Source organism: Caretta caretta, chromosome 10, assembly GCF_965140235.1.
Source record: "Caretta caretta isolate rCarCar2 chromosome 10, rCarCar1.hap1, whole genome shotgun sequence".
NCBI classification, from domain to species: domain Eukaryota; kingdom Metazoa; phylum Chordata; order Testudines; family Cheloniidae; genus Caretta; species Caretta caretta.
In genome coordinates, this window is record NC_134215.1 from 20594357 (window position 1) to 20620343 (window position 25987).

The following is a 25987-nucleotide window of genomic DNA, read 5'->3' on the forward strand; positions in this document are numbered from 1 at the left end:
CGGAAAGCTCTATAAATCAGCATTTCAGGCGGTTCTCCGCAAGTGGTGACATGTCTGGAGAGGCACTGCCTCCACCTGTAGGTGCTGCCACCCCCCAGCTCCCATTGGCCATGGTCAGTGCTCCTAGGTGGAGGAACGGCCACAGGGGCTCCATGCGCTGCCCCCATCCCACCCCACCCCACCCCAATACTGACTCTGCAGCTCCCATTGGCTGGGGACCATGGCCAAAGGAAGCTGCGGTGATGGCGCGTGCGGGTGGAGGCAGCGTGCAGTGCTGCCTGGCCGCTCCTCCACCTAGGAGCGTTGACCTTGGCCAATGCGAGCTGCAGGGCGGTGCCTGCGGGTGGAGGCAGTGCGCAGAGCCACCTGGCTGTGCCTCTCCGGACATGTTGCTGCTTGCAGGGAGCTGCCCGAGGTGAGCGCTGCCCGGATCTGGTACGCCAAAACCCCTCACGCACTCCACCCCCCTTCCCCGAGCCCCCTCCCATACCCAAACTCTCTCCCAGAGCCCACACCCCACAGCCCCTCCTGCGCCCCAGCCCTAAGCTTCTTCATGCACCCAAACTCCCTCCCTTTTAGTCAACCGGAATTTTTGACTTACTGGCACCTCCCAGTCCCCCAACATGCCAGATAACAAAGCTTTTGGTGTATTTGTTATGACATATTCAGAAAAGGAGTACAGTGGACTATGGCTTAATTTTAAAAAATAAGTTAAATTTACTAAAATACCAAGTAGTAAGGTTGACATAAATTTTTTAAAAAAGTCTAAATTACTTTCTAGGCAGATTTTGCTTCATTTTACAATGCCTAAAATGGTTGAGGAGCATCAATATACATTTTTATGTTATCATTTTCTTAGTCAGGTTTGCAGTGCAGATTGTGTTGAATAATTTAAGTTTTTAAGATAATTACAGAAAACTTGAAATCTAAAATTTCAGCCGCTATCAAGGTGTAGACATAAGTGAAGGTATATGCATGTTACTCTGACAAGTTTTGTGTAGCTTGCTTTTTGTCATCAAAATTGAGCTTTTTCATGTGTTGTGGGTTTGACGCTGTTCCAGTTGCACAAATGAAAATAAGCTTTGCGTTTGATGTATTACAATACATCTGAAAAACAGCAAAAGTGTCACTAACAAACAGGTAAAATTGCCTAGAACTTGTATATGCACATTGTCAGCATATTCCAGCAAATCATCAAATAGTTGTAAATTTTGAACTTTATCTGTTTAAAATATAATTGTATTATGTACAGAGGAGCTGAAATGAATGTGATCTAAAAAACACTCCAACATATAAAGATCAATTTCTAAATTGACTGTTAACTTTTTGTAACAAGCAGTTTCCTGTGGCTCTGTATAGTTACTGTAACCTAGTGGATATGAATAGGTTTATAGAGCTTTCACATAATAAAGAGATTACCGTAAATCAGCGGTTCTCAAACTTCAATGCACTGCGACCCCCTTCTGACAACAGAAATCACTGCACGACTCCCAGAGGGGGGACCCAGCCTGAGCCCGCTCAAGCTCTACTGCCCTGGGCAAGGGGGCCTGTAACCTTAGCCCTGCTGAAGCCCTCTGGCGTCTGATGTATAAGGGAACTGCATGTACCTGCACATTCTGCATTTATTCCAGATGTCTAAATCCACTGAATCTAAACATAATTGATTGTTTTTATTCTTTTCAGATTGTCTTTAATTAATTAATCATGTATTGTGTTGCAGAGTTACTTGCCTGTGTGCTCAGTTTGAAGCTGTACTACAGCATGGTTTGAAGAGGAGCCGAGGATTAGCATTAACAGCAGCAGCAATCAAACAGGCGGCAGGTTTCTCCAGCAAAACAGAAACAGGTAGTGCACTGTTCCAAACTGACCTATTGAAAAATGTCAAAATACTATCCTTGTTATGTGTAAGCAATCGACGTAACCTCTCGTTTTTGGGTTTAAGAAAACAAACCGGGCTCTAAGCTATTTTTAATGTACTTAACTGAACTCTCATTACAAAATAAAGATGCTTGTTAATTCACTCTTATGTAGTATGTTGTACATATTTATGTTGAAGAGTGTTTAATATTTGAATATCTAAAAATGGGTTTAAAAATCCAAGATGCTGTTAATACTAGTTTAGTATATGCTGGAATTTATTTTCTTAAAGTGATTGTAAATAGCAGTATAAACTCTCTGACTTTTTTTTTCACAGTTTAGTTTCATTTTCACAGCAGTTTTAGCCCAAAATTTCTTCTGCTACTTTCAGGAGTCCTCAGTCCATACAATTCTATGATAAGAACTTTCCAAGGCACTTCTATTTGGTAACAGTTGATATTGCTAAACATTATATAATTGTAATGTTGCTTTTGTAATGGTATTGTTCCATTATTAACCCTATTTTTTTCTGTTTTTAATTTTCAAAATTTATGGCAGTGGGCGTGAGATAGTAAGTCTTGATAGGAATTTTAAAAGCAAAACTTATGCTGCTTGTATTGGGTAGAGTTTTATCTACCGTTTTTTATTTTTGTGGTCAAAATACTTTCTTTTTTTAGTGAACACTTTGCTTTTGTGTTGGGCTCTGTTTCCTTTCTGCTCCTCTTCTCTTCACTCCCCCATGTTTATTTATCCACACTTTGTGTTTAAAAAGTTCAGCTTCATGATGTCTCCTTTGCTTGGCCTCCAGTGATCTATTTGTCTTCCCTTCCTCATCTAAGAGATAACAGTTTTAAGGTATTATAAGTAAGGCTGCGAGTCTGTCATGGAAGTCACAGATTCTGTGACTTTCCGGGACCTCCGTGAGTTCTGCAGGGGCCAGTGTGATTAGCCCGGGGGCCACCTGAGCAGTTCGGGCAGCCCCTGGGCCAGCTGCACTGACTGCTGCTGGGGCAATCTCGGGCCACAGCATCCACCAGCATGGAGTTGCCGTGTGGGACAGGGTGAGGGCTCTGGTTGGTGCTTACGTTGGGGGAGCTCCCCGGAAGCTGCAACATGTTCCTAGGTGGATGCACGGCCAGACCGCTCTGCACAATGCCTCCGCCTATAGGCACCGTCCCCGCAGCTCCCATTGGCCGTGGTTCCCAGCCAATGGGAGCTGTAGAGCGGGTGCTCGGGGCGGGGGCAGCGTGTGGAGCCGCCCCCCTCCTGCCCCCCCCCCCCCCCCCCCCGTTCACGCCTCTGTCTAGGGGCTGCAGAGACAGCCGCTTCTGGGAGCCGTGCAGAGCCCAGTAGGGAGCCTGTCAGCCTCTCCCAGCAGCAGCTGGGGTCTTGGGCCATGTACCCCTGCTCCAGAACACCTGCGTAGCTTCCCTGGGCCTCCCCCTGCCCCAGAGTACCCAAGTTTTAGTCAGGGGTATACAGTAGAAGTCATGGATACGTCATGGCGGGAATTTTTGTTTACTGTCCGTGACTTTTACTAAAAATACCTGTGACTAAAACGTAGCCTTAATTATAAGGGACCATAATCTTCAGGCTTCTGAAAATCACTCAACTGTAACAAATGTTAAAGTAATATACTTTGACATTTAATCCTTCTATATGGTGGAATTTATTATACTTACTGTGACCTCCACCTACAGTTTCCATAATACTGTTATGTGGCATATTACAAATACAGTTAACTGCAATAAGAACTTGTAGTTTAATCTTATTTTTTTCTCATCGTTTAGTTAATGTGGTTTTTGTTCTTGTTGGTCATTGGTAGTTTCTTCAGTGGATAGCCTCCCCAGCCTCCAATTTACAGTCTCATCCATTTGTTCAGCAGCTGTTCTGCCCTCTCCTAATCCAAGATCTTGTATTCTACCGTTACCTATTACTGCTCCTGGTGATCTCAATACTTTGCCATTTAAATGCATTCCTATATTCCTCACTATTATTGGGGCCCTACCAAATTTGCGGCCATGAAAAACGCATCACGGACCATGAAATCTGGTCTTTTATGGGCTTTTACCCTATACTGTATAAATTTCACTGGGGAGACCAGCGTCTCTCAAACTGGGGGTCCTGACCCAAAAGAGAGGTGCGGGGGGATCACAAGGTTATTGGGTGTGGGGGGGAGGACACGGTATTGCCATCTTTCTGCGCTGACTTCAGAACTGCGCAGCTGGAGAGCAACGGCTGTTGGCTGGGTGGCCAGCTCTGAAAGCAGCTCCCCACCAGCAGCAGCGCAGAAGTAAGGGTGGGAATACCATACGATGCCACCCTTACTTCTGCGCTGCTGCTGGAATGGCACTGCCTTCAGAGCTGAGCTCCTGACCAGCAGCCTCCACTCTCCAGCTGCTCAGCTCTGAAGGTAGCGCCGCCAGCAGCAGCAGCACAGAAGTAAGGATAGCAGTACTGCAACCTCCCATACAATAACCTTGTGACATCTCCCCCCCTTACAACTCCTTTTTGGGTCAGGACCCCTACAATTACAGCACCGTGAAATTTCAGGTTTAAATGGCTGAAATCATGAAATTTATGATGTTTAAAATCCTATGACTGTGACATTGAGCAAAGTGGACTATGAATTTAGTAGGGTCCTAACTATTACGCTCCAGTGCTCAGTGTATGGTTGGTGGTAAAATCAGAAGCTTGTGAGGTTCCTTGGTCCATCTTTGAACTTTCTTAATCTTAAAATTCTGAGATATCCATCCACATTACCTGGGTCAGCTAAATTGTTCCCAAGCTTCCGTGTGCTCATATAACCGTTTAAAAAAAAAAAAAAAAAAAAAAAAAGCGTTTTACTTGGCTGCCTGTCAGTAATATGAGATTATTTTTCTACTCAGAGGAGAGGAGGGAAAGTATCTATCTTTTTTTGGCTGCATAGAAAACCATAATAATGAGTAACATGTGGAAGCTCAGTCAAGAGTGAGAACGTGGATGTGGTATAGCAGGCAAATTTAACAACACCGAATAGTTACTGAAGAGAACATATTATCAATATGTCTGTGACTATTTGCAAGTAAACTTAATTTTCTGAATGATTGTGCATCTCCAAAACAGGTACAAATGTAATTTAATACTGTTACTACTTCCAGGAAAATGATTCTGACCTGGTTTGTATTCAGGGTGGTAATAACACAAAGGAATAGATGAACGCTGTGATTAATATGTCTGAATGCTACATTTCTGCTGCATAAATGTGGCTGTAGCAGCAATCTTTGGCAGTAAAAAAGTTAGACAACTCAGCTGAACTTAATGGACGCAAATTTTATGACAAAATGTGATCCAGAATGGCTATAAATCATCTACAATGCTGCTTTTTATATCAGTGTTGATATTTTAATATTCTGTTTTATTTTTATTCATATTAACTACAAACTGAGTATTTTACCAAAGATACGCTTTGAAAAAGAGCAGCCTTTTTGAGTGGATCTTTAAAAATCCTGTGGTACTTAAAAATTCATATAAAATATTATGTCTTTGTTTTTTGTCAGCAAGATTCTGAAAAAACATTTTTACTCTTTGAGAGTGAATGTGGTTTTCATGGCTGTAGCAATATGTAGTCCTGAAAGGCATGTGCAATTGTTACAGGTCCCTTCTTCCTCAGTAGTGTCGCAACTCTATCTCTAGTTTGATGTTCCTTTATTCTTGTGTTCTCTTGGATTGAAATAACAATACAGGACTTCATTCTGGTATCTGTTAGAGTCCTTTAGCATAAAGGGTCTGCACTCCCTGCAGGGTTTGTTTGAAAAATGGGTAGAAGAGTATTTTGAGAAGATTGAAAATATTTGGAGAGAATTCCTCCTCTTTCCTGTACCCCCATTACACTTCTGTTAACAGAATGGTCTTAACAGAAGCAGAGGTTAGGTGACTGTTTCTCTCTTCTCCCTGCTCATTAGAACTCTTCTGCTCTTGCCCCTTGTTAGTGGTACTATTGTGCCTGTGTGTTTTACCTTTCTTTGTTGCATCATTTCCCCCTATGTCGTTCAGGTATAATATACTGGTATAGATTGTTCCATTACCTCGGCTGCCCCAGGATTATACTAATAAATCATAACCCAGGGACCCATTCTTGAAAGCTGCATAATCTATTTTATAGATGGTAAACCATGGCACAGAAGTTGAGTGGCTTTCTTAAAATCATTTGAAGAGCCAGTGACAGACCTAGGGACTATAACTTGAAAATACAAACAACTTATGCCTGTAAACCATGAATGATGTGGAGAAAGTGACGAATGAAGTGTTGTTTATCCTTTCACATAACACAAAAACCAAGGGTCACCCAATGAAATTAGTAGGCAGCTGGTTGAAAACAAAAGGAAGTACTTCTTCACACAGCGCACAGTCAGCTTGTGGAACTCATTGCCAGGATATGTTGTGAAGACCAAAACTATAATTTGGTTAAAAAAAGAACTCGATAAGTTAATGGAGGATAGGTCCATTAATGGCTATTAGCCAGGATGGTCAGGAATGCAACCCCATGCTGTGGATGTCCCTAGCCTCTGACTGCCAGAGGCTGGGAGTGGATCACTGGGGATGGATCACTCAATGATTGCCTATTCCCTCTGAAGCACCTGGCATTGGCCACTGTCGGAAGAGAGAATACTGGGCTAGATGGACCATTGGTCTGACCCAGTATGGCCATTCTACTTCTGGGGGAATTCTGCGCCACTGCGCAATGCAGAATTTGCACAGAATTACTGTTCTGCGCAGAATTTCTTTTTCCCTGCAGAATTGGCACTGCAATTTTTTTGCATCTTTTTCCCTGCTGGCTGCCACTAGGGGTTGCTGGATCCAGCAGAGCCCAGCTTTCTAGCTTTCAAATGGAAGAGGGGGAGAGGGGGGAGGAGCTGGAGGGTTCCCAGCAGCTACAGTTCCCAGCACACTCTGAAGGAAGGAGGTGGTGTTCAGGAATCTCAGTACAAGCCTGTGACCCAGCATTAGGCAGTTTCTCCCTCTGGATCTCTGGGCACTGTGGGGAGGAGGTTTGGGGGTGACCTACAACTGGGCTCTGAGGAGGGGGAGATTGCGGGTCTTTGGGTGCGTGGGTGCCCGCAGTTGGGCTCTGGGGTTGTGGATGTCTGGGCTGAGGGATGCCCCACGGCTGAGCTCTGTGGGGGGAAGGTATGGGTGTCTGGTACCCCCGGCTTGGCTCTGGGTGGGAGGGGGCAGAGAAACAGGAACTGTGTTGTCATAGGGGTTTCTTTAACTCTCTACTCCTGGGGGAATTTTTGTTATCTTTATTGTTACAGACACAGTTGCTGACAGGTATTTTGAAATAAATTACCAAAATAATTGAAACTTGTGCAATTATATAGTGTTATTTTGACAAATAAAATATGCATTATTTTGCAGAATTTTAAAATATTGCGTGCAGAATTTTTAATTTTTCATTGCAGGATTCCCTCAAGAGTGCCATTCTTATATTCTTAAACATTTTTTCTTCTTTACAGCATGCCATCTTATTTTATTATTAGCAGTGATTACCCTCCCTACTGTGTCTTATGATTCATAATGCAGAAAACTTCTGTGATAACCATCATCATTTTCTGTATATGTTTATAAAAAGAATGATTAATTTATATCAGTGGGGGGGAGAGGAATTCAAATATTAGTATCTAATCAAACGATCAATTAAAAACAGCAAAATTTTGCACCTGCTTGGTTGTGAATAAATAAGAAATTAAAAAAATCTGTTCAGATAGCACAGAAAAGGCAATGTCAAAATATTGTACAATGCCACTTAATGTGAAAAATGCTATACATTTTTTACAAACATGTTCCAACTAATTACAAGGCAAATATTTAAGTACAAGATAGTTACAATGCCTAAGTTGTGAACTTTGGGCTTTTCCCCTTCTCCAAGTCAAAAAGCCATAGGTTTCTACTTTCTGAAACCAGACTTCAAAATTAGTTTATCCTTGCCCAATAAAGCACTTCAGGATGGCATTATAACCTTGTAATACACAGTTGAGTAATGTATAATATATGGGAGCTTTATTGAACCTATAAACAAATAGAGCAAAACTGAATGTATAATTTATGTAAACTTTATTTTGTGTAAATTGGGTGAATATTTGAGTAACTTGTATAATATCAGTATTTGCCTCACATTATGCAGGATACACTGAATGCAGAGTAGGTCATCTTCCTGATTATTATTTTTGTATGCGATTGTCAGACTGGGAAATAGTACGTATTGTAAACCTGAGAGGTGGGATTTTTCAAAAGCTCTCTGTGTCTGCTCCCAATTAATCAGTGACTTAGTGCTTTTGAAAATCCCACCTTATATCATTAAGTTCATACCAGACAGCAGTATGTAGTGCTAGTATTTAATTTATATTAGATACATTTTGAATATTAACTGTTGATGCCCCAAATTCCATCCTTTTCAGAAAGCCTTGATTGCTGTCAGTAAGCAGAGTGCCAGGAAACAGTGGGAGTGTTAGCTTTGAGCAGAAGGGGAAATCCACTAGTTTTTCCATTCCAGTAACATTTTCACTTCCTCCTTCAGTTTCTGTCTTACTGAAACACAAATTAATGCATGTTTTCATAAACAATCATAAGAGACTCTCTTCATAAAAGAAATAAATCGTGGTAGTTTTGCTACTGATGTATTTTATTTTAAGGAATCTTTTCTTTTCTTAGATATGCCAGTTAAACTGTTTTGAAATGGAGAGATCCAAATAAATGCAAGCCAGACCAGAGCTACAGAAATAGTAATAAAGCTTCCACACATATAGTGTGGACCTCTTTATCTTTTCCATGTTAGTTTATTGTATAAGGCCCTAATTCATGGTAAGCACATGTTTAATTTTGCACATGCGAGTAGTTCCATTTTAATTGTTAAATTTAGTCCATGTGTAGGATCCATGTGTAAAGGAACATGGGACAATGGGAATTGCCATACTGGATCAAACCAGTGGTCCATCTTGTCCAGTATTCTATGTTTCACAGCAATGTACAAACCCCCCAAATAGAAATGTTTGTGATAAACATGCCCATGGGGGAAGTTTCTTTTTAACCCCAGGGATATGTGGTTGATAGGTCTCTGAAGCATGAGGTTTCCTATCTCTTACAAGTTTTCATATCATTTAACGGAACTGCCGATTTCCTTGTTCACACTTCAATTTTTTCCCCTAATTTTTTTCAATAATATCTTGTGGTACTGAGTTGCACAAGGTTATATGGTTCTATTTTTATTCATTCCTGTATTTAGGTTTCTAAAAATATATTAAAGAGGTGCCAATTTAATACTTCAGGTTCCTTTTAACAGATTAGAAGGAAATAAACCTAAAAAAGCAGTTAACCCCACCTACAGCTCCAACAATAACTGTACCTCTCAGCATGCAACCTCTATTCAAAAGCGTGAACATCTGCAAAGTTTTTATATTAGCAGGGAGAAACTAGGACTGCCTGCCTGACCTTTCTTATACTATTAATTGCATTAAACAACCAAGCTTATTTAATTTAGAGAAGACAAATAAGGTGTGATAGGATTGAGGTGTTCAAAAAATTCCAACATGAGAAAAGATTGTATGCCTTCTCTGGTTTTTTGTTGCCTTTCTTTGAACCTTCTATATTTCTGTCGTATCCTTTGAGAGATGGGATGGCCAGAACTGAGCACAGTGCTCAAGGTGAGGGTTTACCGTCAATTTATGTAATGGCAGTATGAGGTTTCACTATCCTTTTCTTAATAAAAACCTAAATCTTATTTGGTTTTTGACTACCATTTTAGACTGAGCAGAGGTTTTCATTGAGCTGTCAACAAGGGTGCCTATGTCTCTCTCCTGTGTGGTTGATGGCTTCTAAATTAACAGCCAAGTGTAGGAGTAGTTCAAATTGTTCTATCCCACATGCATTTCTTTGCACTGACCTGCCTTGAATTTAATCTGTTTTTATGTTGCCAATTATCTGGCTTTATTAGGTCCTTTAGAACTTTCTCAGTCTTCTGTAATTGTGATCGTTTGGTGTCCTCACAAAACTCTAATGCTAATATTGCTGTATAGTTTGTTTTTGAGCAATATATATATTTAATGCAATATTGATGGTCAATAGTAATTGTCAAACTGCATGTAACTTGTTAAAAATATTGTTTTAATGGCAAGGAATAAGCTAATAGATGGCTGATCCTTTCTTCCCAGTAAAGTGGGGGGATGTGACCTGGCATAAAAGTATCCCGAGATCATCTTGAGTTTAATTGAAAAATGTGGTGAGATAAAAGTGTTTTATTGTACGCATGTGTGCTGTTATTGACATGTGTATTGTCATTACCTCTAATTCAGAACTTTCTTGGGGGCCAGTTCAAGACTGTGGGATTAACTCCTCCAGGAAGTAATGACCATCACAATCTGCACCACCTTCCACATCAAATACAAGGCACATTTATTTTACCTTGTCTTCTCTAGCATAAACATATAGCAACATGCATATTTAAAAAAACAAACCAAATTCTACCCCCTCTTGGTCCCCCACTCCACAAAAACAACCCCCCCCCACTCCACTTCTCCCTTAGGGAGAGGATGAGAGAACAAATACAGGACAAGTGTTAATCATATTGCTTAATGCACTACTGGAAAATGGTCAGATGTCAGTGCTGAGCACGGTATAAGAACCTATATAGAGTAGAATGGTAGTTAACTGCAATACGGTAATTTGATGGGAGGTTTTTAATAATAAGTAGAATTTGTTGCCAGCAAACTTAAGTTATCTTACACCAGTTACAAATTTATCAATCCTGGAGCACAGGTGTGTTTTTAAAAATGATAGCAGTATGCATCCCCAAATGAAATTTTGGCCTTGCTGTTATAAATGAAATGGTAAATTTGGATGACCTTTTTGTGTGTGTGTGTTAGTGTTAGTGTTAGATTTAGTAGTGAAGGTGGAATCCTGCAAGGATAATTCTTATCACAAATATCTACAGTGAATAGCTTCAGAGAAATTCTGTAGAAGTAACCAAGCTACTAAACTGAAGGGTTACAACAAGCTGGGAAATGATTCATCTATGTTCAAGGTCATAAGCAGGTAATTGTATTGTTTTAGTAAAATAGCATGTCCTATAGATAGGAAACCGTTTATTGTGTGCGCTTAAGTATGAAATAGTAATTATATTGGCTTTAGAATGATATTTGAAAAAACTGGCATAAAAATGTGGAGGTAAGAATAGAAATGATATACATGGTATTCTCTTTAATGACTTTGTGATAGGGAGAGAGGAAAATAGACCAGACATATGAGTTAAGTGTGTTTTTGTATCTTAATATATCTTGCAGAGCCAGTGTTTTGGTACTACGTAAGAGAAGTTTTGAATAAACATGAACTACAGCGCTTCTACTCTCTGAGGACTATTACCACAGATATTGGCAGAGGCCGTGCCTGGCTACGCTGTGCATTAAATGAACATTCTCTGGAAAGATATGTCCATATGCTGCTTGCAGATAAAAATCGACTTAGGTAACTGTATTTAATGACTTAATAATGGAGGAATGCATGCAATTGTAGACTAAGCACTGGCATTTAAAAATGTCTGAAACTAGTAGTAGATGAAGTAGTCCATTTTATTTTAGTTAAACCACTTAGGCCTTGTCTACACTATGAAATTAGGTCGAATTCATAGAAGTTGATTTTGTAGAAAACATTTTTATACAGTTGATTGTGTCTCCCTCCACACAAATGCTCTAAGTGCACGTAGTCGGCAGAGTGTGTCCACAGTACCGAGGCAACCGTCGACTTCTGGAGCGTTGCACTGTGGGTAGCTATCCCACAGTTCCCGCAGTCTCCGCTGCCCATTTGAATTCTGGGTAGAAATCCCAATGCCTGATGGGGCTAAAACATTGTCACGGGTGGTTCTGGGTACATATCATCAGGCCCCCCTTCCCTCCCTCCCTCCCTCCCTCCGTGAAAGCAAGGGCAGACAATCCTTTTGCGCCTTGTTTCTTGAGTTACGTGTGCAGACGCCATACCACGGCAAGCATGGAGCCCGCTCAGCTCACTGTCACCGTATGTCTTCTGGGTGCTGGCAGATGTGTTACTGCATTGCTACACAGCAGCAGTTGATTGCCTTTTGGCAGCAGACAGTGCAGTATGACTGGTAGCCGTCATTGACGTAGTCCAGGGTGCTCTTTTAACCGACCTCGATGAGGTCAGTGGCACCTGGGCAAACATGGGAGTGACTCAGCCAGGTCATTTCCCTTTTAAGTTTCGTCTCATGGCAATTCAGTCCTACTGGCAGTCCTAGTGCACTGTCTTTTAATCTGAAGCCAGCAGAAGATGGTGGCCAGCAGTCATACTGCACTGTCTTCTGCCGAGCACCCAGGTGATGACAACGGCTAGTGCTCATACTGCACAGTCTGCTGCCAGCATGATGTATAAAGATAGATGAAGTGGATCAAAACAAGAAATAGACCAGATTTGTTTTGTATTCATTTTCTCCTCCCTCCCGCCCTCCGTGAAATCAGCGGCCTGCTAAACCCAGTTTTGAGTTCTATCCTTGAGGGGGCCATTCTGTTTCTCGCAAAGCCACCCCCTTTGTTGATTTTAATTTCCTGTAAGCCAACCCTGTAAACCATATTGTCGGTCGCCCCTCCCTCCATCAGAGCAACGGCAAACAATCGTTTCGCGCCCTTTTCCTTGGTTTGCCTGAGCTGGAGCAGACGCCATAGCACAGCAAGCGTGGAGCCTGTTCAGCTCACCACAGCAGTTATGATCATTGTAAACACCTCGTGCATTATCGTGCATTATCGTGCAGTGTATGCAGAACCAGCACCTGAAAAACCAGGCAAGGAGGTGATGGAAGCATGGTGATGAGGACATGAACGCACTTTTCTCTAAAACCGGGTTCCCCCGCAATTTGGAGATCATGGTGTTAATGGGGCAGGTTCATGCCATAGAAAGCCTATTCTGGGCCCAGGAAACGAGCACAGAGTGGTGGGACCTCTTAGTGTTGCAGGTCTGGGATGATTCCCAGTGGCTCTGAAACTTTTGCATGCATAAGGGCACTTTCATGGAACTTTGTGACGTGCTTTCCCATGCCCTGAAGTGCAAGAATACCAAGATGAGAGCAGCCCTCACAGTTCACAAGCGAGTGGCAATAGACCTGTGGAAGCTTGCAATGCCAGACAGCTACCGGTCAGTCGGGAATCAATTTGGAGTGGGCATATCTACTGTGGGGGTTGCTGTAATGCAAGTAGCCAGCACAATCACTGAGCTGCTGCTATCAAAGGTAGTGACTCTTGAAAATGTGCAGGTCATAGTGGATGTCTTTGCTGCAGTGGGATTCCCTAAGTGTGGTGGGGCTATAGACCGAACGCATATCCCTATCTTGGGACCGGACCACCAGAGCAGCCAGTACATAAACTGCAAGGGGTACTTTTCAATGGTGCAGCAAGCACTGGTGGATCACAAGGGTCGTTTCACCAACATCAACGTGGGATGGCTGGGAAAGGTTCATGACACTCGCGTCTTCAGGAACTTTGGTGTGTTTAAACGGCTGCAGGAAGGGATTTACTTCCCAGACCAGAAAATAACTGTTGGGGATGTTGAAATGCCAATAGTTATCCTTGGGGACCCAGCCTACCCGTTAACGCCCTGGCTCATGAAGCCGTACACAGGCAGCCTGGACAATAGTAAGGAGCTGTTCAACTATAGGCTGAGCAAGTGCAGAATGGTGGTAGAGTGTGCATTTGGACGTTTAAAGGGTCGCTGGCACAGTTTACAGACTCTCTCAGACCTCAGCGAAACCAGTATTCCCTTTGTTATTGTTGCTTGTTGTGTGCTCCTCCTTGATGAAAACCCGCCCCCTTGGTTGCCTCTAAATTCCCTGTAAGTCACCCGCCCTCCCCCCTTTGATCACAGCTTGCTTGCAAAGGAAATAAAGTCACTATCGTTTAAAAAACATGTATTCTTTATTAATTGATTATAAAAATAGGGAGATAACTCAGAAGGTAGCCCGGGTGGGGTAGGGGAGGAGGGAAGGAAAAGGCCACTTTAAAACTTGCTGAAAGCCAGCCTTCTGTTGCTTGGGCAGTCCACTGGGGTGAGGTGGTTGGGTGCCCGTAGGCTCCCCGCGTTCTTGCGTCTGGGTGAGGAGGGTATGGAACTTGGGGAGCTCAGAGGGCAGTTAAGTAGGGGCTGCAGTGGTGGTCTGTGATCCTGCTGCCGTTCATGAACCTCCACCAGATGCCGGAGCATGTCCGTTTGATCCCGCAGTAGCCCCAGCGTTGCCTCATGCCTCCTCTGATCTTCCTGCCACCACCTCTCCTCATGTTCATCGGCCACTGTCCTGTACTCTGCTATTGTATCCCTCCACACAGCTCTGTCAGTGCCGGACGACTGCATGAGCTCAGAGAACATGTCAGCGCGCGTGCGTTTTTTTCACCGCCTTATCTGAGATAGCCTTTGGGACAGAGGAGGGATGCTTGAAACATTTGCAGCTGCTGGAGGAAAAAAAAGGGAGTGAAGTATTTAATAAGATACATTTTACAGATCAATGGCTATACTCTTTCATGGTGAACACTATTCACATTGCATAGCACATGTGATTTTGATACAAGGTCGCATTTTGCATCTTATACTGAGTGCCTGCGGTTTTGGTGTTAGAAATCACACACGCAGGGCCGGGCAACAGAATTTGGCTTGCAGGCGGCCATGGTAAGCCATAGTCTTTTGGCTTCTGCAACCTTCATAACAGCAGCCCCCTCCTTTCCCATACCAAGCAAAGCCTGTTGAGTTGGCCATTTAGTGCTGCGGTTTTCCTGTTAACGTGCAGCAGCAAAAACCAAACTAACCCCCTCCCCCCATCTGATTCTCTGGGATGATCGCTTTCACCCTCCCCCCACCGCCTGGCTGGTATCAGGGAAGATCCCTGCTAGCCAAACGCGAACAGCTCAGCGCCAATGCCCCACCTCTCCTCTCCTCTCCCCTCCCCGCCCCGCCCCCCCGCATGGCTAACTGCAGGGAGGATTTCTTTTCAGCCACAGGCACAGCTCAGCGCCAATGCCCCACCCCTCCCCGCCCCGCTCCCCTGCGTGACTAACTGCGGGGAGGATTTCTTTTCAGCCACAGGCAAACAGCCCAGTAGGAACGGGCACCTCTGAATGTCCCCTTAATTAAATTCCCCTGTTTCAAGCAGGTTACCATGAACGATATCACTCTCCTGAGGATAACACAGAGAGATAAAGAACGGATGTTGCTTGAATGCCAGCAAACACCGGGACCATACGCTACCAGGCTGTGTCATGCAATGATACCAGATTGCTTGCTACTAGCTTGGCGTGGTAAAGTGTCCTACCATGGAGGACGGAATAAGGCTGCTCTCCCCAGAAACCTTCTGCAAAGGCTTTTAGAGTACCTCTGGGAGAGCTTCATGGAGATGTTCCTGGAGGATTTCCACTCCATCCCCAGACACGTTAACAGACTTTTCCAGTAGCAGTACTGGCCACGAATGCATCCCAAGTCCTCGGGGCTACTTAATCATTAAAAAACTCTTGCTTTTATAACATGTATTATATTTAAAAAGGTACACTCACCAGATGTCCCTTCTCCAGCTTCGTTGGGTTGGGAGGGTATTTCAGTCAGGGTGATAAAAAAAAGATCCTGGCTGTAGGGGAGAGCGGTGTGCTTTGTGCTCTCCACAACCTCGTCCTCCTCCTCCTCCTCATTTCCCCCCTCTGCAAAATCCTCAGCCATGGCGGAGAGTACCCCATCATCAGAGTCCACGGACAGGGGTGGGATAGTGGTGGCGGCCCCCCCTAGAATTGCATGCAGCTCAGCGTAGAAGCGGCATGTCTGGGGCTCAGTCCTGGAGCGTCAGTTTGATTCTTTGGTTTTCTGGTACGCTTGTCTGAGCTCCTTAAGTTTCACACGGCTCTGTGTTGCGTGCCTGATGTAGCCTCTGTCCCTCAGGGCCTCTGAGATTTTTTGAAATGTTTTGGCATTTCGTCTTTTGGAATGTAGTTTTGATAGCATGGATTCCCCTCCCCATACAGCGACCAGATCCAGTACCTCCCGTTCGGTCCATGCTGGAGCTCTTTTTCGATTCTGGGACTGCATGGTCACCTGTGCTGGTGAGCTCACCTGGCCAAACAGGAAATGAGATTCAAAAGTTCCCGGGACTTTTCCTGTACACCTGGCCAGTGCATCCGAGTTCAGAGCGCTGTCCAGAGCAGTCACAATGGTGCACTGTGGGATAGCTTCCGTATCCCAATACCTTTGAATTGTGTCCACGCTAACCCTAATTCGAAAGAGCGATGTCAATTTCAGCGCTAATCCCCTCATTGGGGAGGAGTACAGAAATCGGTTTTAAGAACCCTTTATGTTGAAAAAATGGCTTCGTTGTGTGTATGGGTGCAGGGTTAATTTGGATTTAATGCTGCTAAATCAGACATAAACTCGTAGTGTAGACCAGGCCTTAGTATCACACTTCTAACTGCTGTTTTAAATTTTTTGTAGCCAACTGTATACTATACAATTTATTTTATAGTCTGTGATCCAAAGCATTCTAAAAATTTCAGTGGCTAGTGCTGAGGATAGGAAATAATGGACAATGGAAGACATAATCCCAACTATACATATAAAATGATGGGGTCTAAATTAATTGTTACTGTTCAAGAAAGAGATCTTGCAGTCATTGTAGATAGTTTTCTGAAAACATGCACTCAATGTGAAGCTTCAGTGAAAAAAAGCTAACAAATGTTGTGAATCACTAGGAAAGGGACAGATGATATTATATATGGCCTCTGTATAGATTCATTGTACACCTACATCTTGCATATTGCGTGCACACCTGGTCACCCCATCTCAAAAAAGATATTTTGGAATTGGAAAAAGTACAGAAAAGGGAAATAAAAATGATTATGGGTATGGAACAGCTTGCATATGTGGAGAGATTAATAAGATTGGGACTATTCAGCTTGGAAAAGATATGACTAAGGGGAGGATAGGATAGAGGTCTATAAAATCAGGACTGGTGTGGAGAAAGTAAATAAGGAAGTGTTATTTATTCTCTCTCATAACACAAGAACTAGGGGTTACCAAATAAAATTAATAGGCAGCAGGTTAAAACCAAAAGGAAGTATTTCTTCACACAACACAACTTGTGAAACTCTTTGTCAGAGAATGTTAGGAAGGCCAAGATCATAGCAGGGTTAAAAAAAGAACTAGATAAGTTCATGGGGAATAGGCCCATCAATGACTATTAGCCAGGGTGGGCAGGGATGGTGTCCCTAGCCTCTGTTTGCCAGAAGCTGGAACTGGGCCACAGGGGATGATTACTAGATGATTGCTTGTTCTTTTCATTCCCTCTGAAGCGCCTGACATTGGCCACTGTCAGAAGACAGGAGACTGGGCTATATGGACCATTGGTCTGATCGAGTACGGCTGTTATGTTTTTATGATTTTGGACTCAGGATTCAGGGCTCTGTCAGACTTAAAGGAAGCCATTTAATCACTATGTCTCAACTTATTTGTAAAAAGGGTCTAGTGTGCTATAGAAGTGTTAAGGAATAATTTAACGTGCACTTTGTAATCGTCAGATGAAAGGCACTATGGAATTGTGTAACGTTATTGATTTTACATTTAATCACATTCAGTTCTATATGACATACTTTTGTGCTTTTCTCCAACCTGCTTAGAACCTCCTGTAGCTGAAGATTCTCAGCAATATCTGTTATCCTTCCAATGGCTGTCATCCATAGATTTTTGGGCCTTATCCTACTCCTGTTGAATTCAATAGAAAGATTTCCTTTTAATATCAAGCAGTTTGCTCCCCTTTCTAAATCACTTTATGGGTGTAGCAAGCAAGATCATTCCGAGCAGTAAGCTGTGGGGGACCCACTTTTCGACTCCATAGAAAAAGACTTCCTTCCATCTGCTCTGACTTCCTCTAGCCTTCCTGCTAGCTAGTTAACATTCCACATCTCAGATCTTTCACAAACGCCTTCAGTTTTTTACTTAACCTTCAAGTTTTTTATTTGGTATCTTATCAAATGTCTAAGAGAAGTATTGTTATTTGTACAGTGGTAGTGCCTATACAGAATAAAGAAAGAGGTAGATTCAGGGTTATGATAGTGTGACCCAAGGACTTCTTGATGCCAACTGGGAGAGGGCCTGGGGTACAGGGATACCCTGGATTCACCGAAAGAATGACATTCAAGGTCTTTAGTGACAGACTGTGTCACAGTGGTCATAATCATTGTGAGATGTATATATGGAAAATATGCGAAGAGTTATGTGTAAATATGCTGAAAGTTATGTTCTCTAGCCTTGTAGTTAAAGGCGGATAACTCAAAGGTAGCATGCTTTGAGAGAAACTTCTCCAAACAGAAGGTGGGGAAAAACGTCTCCCCCTGGTGGACCACTTTGTATTGTGTGTCTTGCAACAGATGTCTGTTAGCATACTGAGTCAAATGCTAATGAAAAGCTTGTGGAGACTTCATAAGGAAATGAACAGGAAGAGGTAAATAGTGGGGAGTGGGATGGGAACCTTCTTTTCTGATGAAGATCAAAAGTCTGATCTGGTATATCTGTTTAACTGTTTGTTTCTAGTTTCAGAGTGGTAGCCGTGTTAGTTTGTATTAGCAAAAACAACGAGGAGTCCTTGGGGCATCTTAGAGACTAAGAAATTTCTCTGGGCATAAGCTTTCGTGGGCTTAGAACCCACTTCATCAGATGCATGGAGTGGAAAATACAGGAGCAGGTATAAATACATGAAAAGATGTGAATTGCCTTACAAAGTGTGAGGTTAGTCTAATGAGACAATTCAGTTGACACCAGGATACCAAGGGAGGAAAAATAACTTTCGAGGTGTAATGAGAGTGGCTCATTTCAAACAGTTGACAAGAAGGTGTGAGTAACCGTAGGGGGGAAATTAGGTTTAGGGTTTATAATGACCCAACCACTCCGAGTCTTTATTCGGGCCTAATCTGATGGTGTCCAGTTTGCCAATTAATTCCGGTTCTGCAGTTTCACATTGGAGTCTGTTTTTGAAGTTTTTTGTTGAAGAATTGCAGCTTGTAGGTCTGTTGTTGAGTGACCAGGGAGATTGAAGTGGTGTTCTATTGGTTTTTGAATGTTATGATTCTTGATGTCAGATTTGTGTACGTTTATTCTTTTGTGTAGAGACTGTCCAGTTTGGCCAATGTACATGGCGGAGGAGCCATGATGGCATATCAAGCCCACGAAAGCTTATGCCCAAATAAATTTGTTAGTCTCTAAGGTGCAACAATGACTCCTTGTTATTTGTTTCTAATATACTTATTTACTATCATTTGAATCTCTGTTCTTTGGTAATAAACTTATTCTTGTTTTCACTATAAACGTATCAGAGTGCTGTGGGTTAAGCAGAGTTCTGATCATGAGAGGAATCAAATACCTTGGTATATACTATTCCTTTGAGAGTGGAGAATCTGAGAGTTCTGTGAGTGTTTAGTGGACTAACGTCTGGGCACTCCAGAGGGACATTCAGAGGACTCAGGGATTCATATGAGCCTATTGCTAACCTGCACAGATAGGCTTCTGGAGACCTGGAAGACAGTGTGTGTGTTGCCAGAGGCTGTTAGAATCAGGGAGCTGATCCACAGCAGGCACAGACCTCACACCAAGGGCAGGTGGTAGCAAGATGCCTCACAACCCTGGGTACCCCCCCGGGAAGCATCACAGACAGGAAAAGGCTGGGTTCAGACAGGAGAAATCATGTATAGATCAAATAGTAGCATATCTTGAAAGAGCTGTTGATAGTGATAGTCGCTGTGTTAAATGAATTATGAAGATTTCAAAAATGCCTTTGGAACAGAGGATCGAACAGTTTTATGGAAGTTGCTATGCCATTATGTTATCCTTCAAAAATGTGTGAACATTCAGATGTATTATGACTAAGGATATGATTCTGTCACTGATTCCATGACTTTCTGGGACCTCTGTGACTTCTTCCAGGGCAGGGCTGGAGCAGCTGTCAGCCCTGGGGCTGTTAGAGCAGCGGCTTCCGGGCTGAAGCAGCAGCTGGGGTTGGGTCAGCCACTGGGGCTGGAGAAGCGGCAGTCAGACCCTGCCGCAGTAGTAGCCTCGGAGCAGCTGGCCGGTGGTCAGTTCTTGAGCTGCTGGCTGGTGGTCAGCCTCCCTGGGGCTGGAGAAGCACCGGGGGTAGGGCAGCTGCTGGGGGTCAGCCCCCAGCAGCACTTGGTTGTTAGTCCCCCTCCCCTCAGGGTATTTTTAGTGAAAGTCAGGGACAGGTTGTGGGCTTCTGTGAATTTTTGTTTGTTGCCTGTGACCTGTTCCTGACTCTTAGTAAAAACACCAGTGACAGAATCTTAACCTTAATTATGACATGCCAGGAAACACACAACAGTGAATTGACTTAACCATTCAAGGTTACTATGGGCATCAGAAAAGGATGTCTTGTGTCATCCATGATCTCTTTATTGATAGTCGATTGGGTAATGAGAGACTACAGAACAACCAAGGGGCATATAATGGACTTCCACACTGAAGTTAGAGGACCTTGATTTGCAGATTACATCAATTTGCTATCCCATACCCATCAAGAGATGCAAGCCAAAACAAATGATCTCCTGGCCTATGCACATAGGTTGCAAATCAACATAGAGAAAACAAAAAACATAAGTATCAACACAACAAGAAACACCAATAATACTTTCTAAGACTGACTTAGAAGAAGTCTGATAGTTCACATATCTTGGCAGCCTAGTAAGACATTAAAGCTAGAATAGTGAAATCCAGAAATGCCAAAGCTGATCTGGAAAAACAGAAATCTTGGCCTCTGAACTAAACTTTGAATATTTAACGTGATTATAAAATGAGTTTTACTATACAGTGCTGAAACGTGAAGTCTTGTTAAGACCTTGATGAAAACTTGGAGTTTAGACAGTAACAGCTGTCTTAGACAAATCCTCTATGTCAGATGTCGAGAAAAAAATCACAAACAAAACTCTGGAGGAGGACAAAACAGAAATTGATAGGACCGGAAATTATGGAATGAAAATGGAGGTGTCTAGGACATACATGCAAGAAAGACCCCAATAACATGATGAGACAGGCATTGAACTGAAATCTCCAAGGCAAGAGATGATGAGGCAGACTCAGGATAACAAACATGGAAATGCACAATAGAAGCAGAATTGAAAGCTGTCAAAATGACATTGGAAGACGTTAAGATTGCAGCAGGAGACGGGAAAAGATGGAAGGCAGCCGTTAAGGCCTTGTGTTCTGCGTGGGGTGAAGGTAAGGGAGAGAACAAGCTCCCGAACGAGTCTAAATGCCTTAGTCAGGATTGGGCACCATTCTTTTGGGTACTGTACATACACATTATATGACAATCCTTGATCTGAAGAGTCAAAATCTAATAAACAACACAGATAATTAGTAGACATGCAAAATGTTACAAACTACAAAATTCTGTTTTCTTCCCTTTATTTATTTTATTTTACAGTTTATAAGAACGCAGTCTCAATTTTTTGACCCAATAAATTTTTTGCTATCCCATTCTTTAACCATCCATTTAATGTGTAATGTGCTTGCTAAGGAAAGGTTTAGCCCAACATGTTTAGTTAACAGTCTCTTGCCTATTACTTACAGGAATCACATCAACCTCTCTTTGATTCTTTAGTGCTTTTACATCCAGGTTGAGTAAGGCCTAAATAATTTGCTTGGTCCTGATCATTCATTGCTCAACAGCTCAGTTTTTTTACACAGGAGATCTTGCTCTGTTCTGATTATTTGTTTATATCTATCCTTTCTAACTTGATCCAAAATGGTTTGGTAGCTATAGGTGAAATGTTGGATTTCTCAAATATGGCAACTACATGGATATGCAGTGATAAGTGATATGGTTGTTAATATAGCTGTTTATCCAGAAGTAATTACTAGTATTACTATAAACTTAGTCTTACAGCAGAGAGATTCCTGATCTGAATGACTTGCATCTTATTAGAAAATGCGAAGGTCAAAGGCAGGCTATTTCATTTAACTCTCAGTATTCACTGTTATACAACTCACATTTGAATAGGCTTCACTGCTTTTAGTTTAGAATTGCCTAGAGTTTATATTACTCTTCCTCCCATCCAGTGCATATCAGGCTCTTTAAAGGGCCACTGCAGTTTGTATTTGGATCAGCTGACGTATCTGAGCCTCTGTGCAGCTGATATGTGCCATGTTTCCTCTTTTTAAAAACAATGTATGTTAAATAAAGAGTATGCAGCAATGTGGCTTTACGTTTATCTTTCAATCTATAGTGTCTTCTATGAAGACTGGTCTTTTATGATGGATGAAGAACGTTCTAGTATGATCCCTACGATGGCAGCTGGTAAGCCTGGACATTTTAAGGCAAACTCTGAATGATACTGTTGTGAGAGAGACTTCATTTTTGGGATGTGCTTATTTCTGTCGTAATTGCAAAGCACTTTGTAAAATAATGAGTTGGGTGCTGTTGGTGAGACAAGTGCTGGTTCATTTTATGTACTCAGAAATGGGGCATTCATAACATTGGATATTGGCACCAGCTTAAATTACAGAGGGAGTACTGAGGTTTTGTATGTCTCTACGTGGTGGAAATACTTTGTGTGGGAGCTTTAACTTTTTGCTTACAAACCTTTATCTTTAAAAATTGTAGTTTATATTGCTGTATCAGTACACCAGCAAAAAAGAAAATAATTAGGAGATGTTATTCATAAGAGGACTGACTTATTTTTTTTTAACAGCAAAACAACTTAAAGCAGCATTTTGACAATGTGTGCAATGCAGTAGGCTTACTTAACTGCATACTATTTCTTGAATTGCATCCAAGATCATAGGGAATTGAACTTTGGTCTGGCAAGTCCAAGTTAATGTTCTAGCCACTGGACCATCCTTCCTCTGTGTAATGTTCCTTCTTATTTATTTTTGTTACATTAATGCCTAAAAGCCATAGTCATGGCCTAGGACTCCATTGTACTAGCCACTGTACAAGCAACAAAAAAGACAGTCTGTGCCCCCAAAGAGTTTACAGTCTCAGTATAAGAAAAGAGCCAACAGGTGGATAGGGAACAGTTGTACAGGGAAACAGACAGTATTGGTCAACATGATAGGCAGTGGTCTCTGCAAACCAGCAGTCTACCTGTTGTCGAGGTGTTGTTTTTTGTTGTTTTTTTGTTGTTGTTTTTTTTTGGAGGCATTACAACAAAGGAGAATTTTTGAGAAGGATTTTCAAGGAGGGTAATGAGTTAGTTTTGCGGATATTTATTGGGAGCTCCGCCTAAACATCAGGGGCAGCATGGGAGAGAGCACAGAGATGCTTGTGAGAAAATGTATGGGTTGATCATAGGCGAGCATCAACATCTTAATAGTGAATGCAAGATCATAGGTAGCATCCAGATAGACCCTGAAGGGCCTTGGAAGTGATGACAAGCAGCTTATGTTGGATGTGATAGAGCTGGTGGAAGGATGTAAAGAGAGGGATGACATGGTCAAAGCAACAAGCTAGGAAAATGATCTTTGTAGCAGCATTCTGAATGGATGTAAATTGGGCAAGATTGTATTTGTGAAAGGCAGAAAGAATGATGTTGGAGTGATTGAAATGCTAGTTGAGAGCTTGGATGATAATTTTTAGCTGCATGGGTGGATAAGAAAGGCCATATCTTAGAGATATAATACATAAAGAATTGGCAAGATTTAGATATAGCCTAGATGTGAGGACCTAGAGAGAGTTCCGAGTTGAAGATGATGCCCACATTAGGAGCCTAAGTGACAGGCAGGTGGAGGTGTTGTCCACAGTGATCAATAAAGGAATTAGTGGGGATGGTTGGAGGAGGGATATGATTAAGAACTCTGTTTTAGCCATGTTAAGCTTTGGGTGATGGCTAGACGTTCACAAGGCAATGTCAGAGAGACAGGATGATATTTTAATTGGACAGAAGGAGACAGGTCCAGAGGAGAGAGGTAGATCTGTGAGTCATCAGCACAGATCTTCCACTATGTCATATTTGAGATAGTATGTGATTAGTGAATTACAGAAGGAGGCAGTGTTAAAATCTACTCTTCATTGTGGATTTATTTTTACACTTCCTCATTGCAGCCTTAATGTTCTATTAATTTCATTTGTATATGAAATATCATTGCAAATACGCACTCAGTTATGTTATTGTATGGTTTTTCTTTTTGCTTTATTTATAGGTCTGAACTCCATTCTTTTTGCAATCAACATCGACAACAAGGACTTAAATGGGCAGAGCAAATGCACTCCTACCGTCTCTGATCTTTTAAAAGAATCCACGCAAAATGTAACCTCATTGCTGAAGGAATCCACCCAAGGTGTTAGCAGCCTTCTAAGAGAGATAACAGCATCCTCTGCTGTTTCCATTTTAATAAAACCCGATCAAGACTCTGACCCACTTCCAGTTCTATCAAAGAATGTTAGTGTTGGTAAGCATTTTGGGGATACTAACATAATTAAAAAGTATATAAAGTGCTCAAATATTTAATTTTTTTAAATTAAGGAAGACTCTAAAAGAATAAATTGTTTAAATAATTAAAGATATTTGTTACACATAATTTAAATATATTATATAATTTAAATATTATTCTATTAAAACTGGTAGGTTCATTTTTTAGAAAAGTAAATGTTTGGAAATGTTGGTGCAAGGGAAAATGAAAAGCTCTTCTGTATAATGGATATGTGCATTGTGCTATTTGTATCTCTGGGAGCAGAAAATTATAATCTCTTGAAGATTGTTTGGGATTTTCACTTGAAATTTGTTATGGCACACTTCTAAATCATTGTAAAATACCTGGCAGATGCTACTTGGCCTTCCTGTATCACATATGATACATTATAGCTCAAAGATATCTCATCATGGAATAGGGATTATAAAGTATAATTCTATAGTATGAGACAATATATACATGTTTAAGAAAAGTTTTGTTAATGAGTTCCAATAGTTCATGGATTAGGGACCCAATCTTATGGGGTTCCAGGGGCTTCTGATTATTTAGGTTTAATCTTTCTATCTACCCAATGGGATTAGTGCTCAAACTAGAAGATACTATCAGAAATGCTTAGTTTTGCAGTTCTTAAACTGGATTTGTGTCTCCAGAGATAACATGCTTGTTAACAGCAAAAATGTTTTTAAATAAATAAATAATATATAGAGATGAGAAATAACAGACCTCAAACCTATTGTCCCTCTGCAAATTTGCGTACACAGAGTCAATTCCTTACCTTTCTCTAAAAGTGCAAAGTTTCAAAAAGTTCAATGAATAGAAGATTGTTGTGAGCGGAATAGATCTGGACAAGGAGAAGTCTGGAGATAAATGTGAGAAGGGACGGACAGGCAGTCGAAACAAAAGTGAAACTATTTGAGCAGCATATTCCAGAAGTCTTGAGGTCTTTGAGTGTAGCCTTCATTGATTTTAGATCTACCATACCATTCTCTCACTAGAAGGGAAAACCTATAATGGCAGCAGGCCGTAAAAGAGACCTAATTTGGGAATATTTTAAAGAAGTTCCTCTACCTGTTGGTAAGACAGGCATGCGTGCAAAATGCAAACAGTGCAACAAAGAAATGCAAGGCCGGGTTTCGCGAATGAAACAACATCATGAGAAGTGTTCCCTCTCAGGAGGAAGCTGCTTTGAAGATGATGAAAGGAACATGTCTGAACATGCAGTATCTTCAGGTTGGTAAACTTTTTGCGTACTTCTTTCTTAAGGACTGCCTGTCTTCCTTCTGGACTATTCTTGAATTCTCATGTTTGAGCAAAAAATGTAGTTGTTACTCTGTGGTACTATCATTTTAGATGCAGTTGTGATAAAAAAATAAATAGCTGAAATAGGCAGATCTTCCTTTTACAGTTTCACCTTTAAAGTAGTAATGAGTGACAGTGAATGCAATGAGTAATACTAAATGAACAGTATGGTAATAATAATTAAATAACTGTATTGACTTATTTTGTTTAGGAGAATCCATCCTCAACATACAGGATTCCGAAGACTATCCACGTTCAAGATCACCATAATTTTCTATAGTTTCAGAATTATCTGCCAATTATAGTGTTTCAGTCACATCATGTATGTCACATAGCCAGAGTATACGACTTGTAGCAA

The 25987-nt window shown here is 41.7% G+C and overlaps 1 protein-coding gene across 3 annotated transcripts in view; it reads left to right on the forward strand.

The window, feature by feature from the left end:
* The window catches only part of SNX29 (sorting nexin 29), a 435642-nt gene that overhangs the window by 19746 nt on the left and 389909 nt on the right, over positions 1-25987 (forward strand). For 2 of the 3 annotated variants that reach the window (XM_048866549.2, XM_075132756.1), the window contains exons 4-7: positions 1721-1845; positions 11175-11355; positions 22146-22216; positions 24061-24309. In XM_048866549.2, coding sequence (XP_048722506.2) covers positions 1721-1845; positions 11175-11355; positions 22146-22216; positions 24061-24309 — 626 coding nt within the window. The remainder of the gene's footprint in view (positions 1-1720; positions 1846-11174; positions 11356-22145; positions 22217-24060; positions 24310-25987) is intronic. The other variant, XM_048866552.2, reaches the window with a different exon arrangement.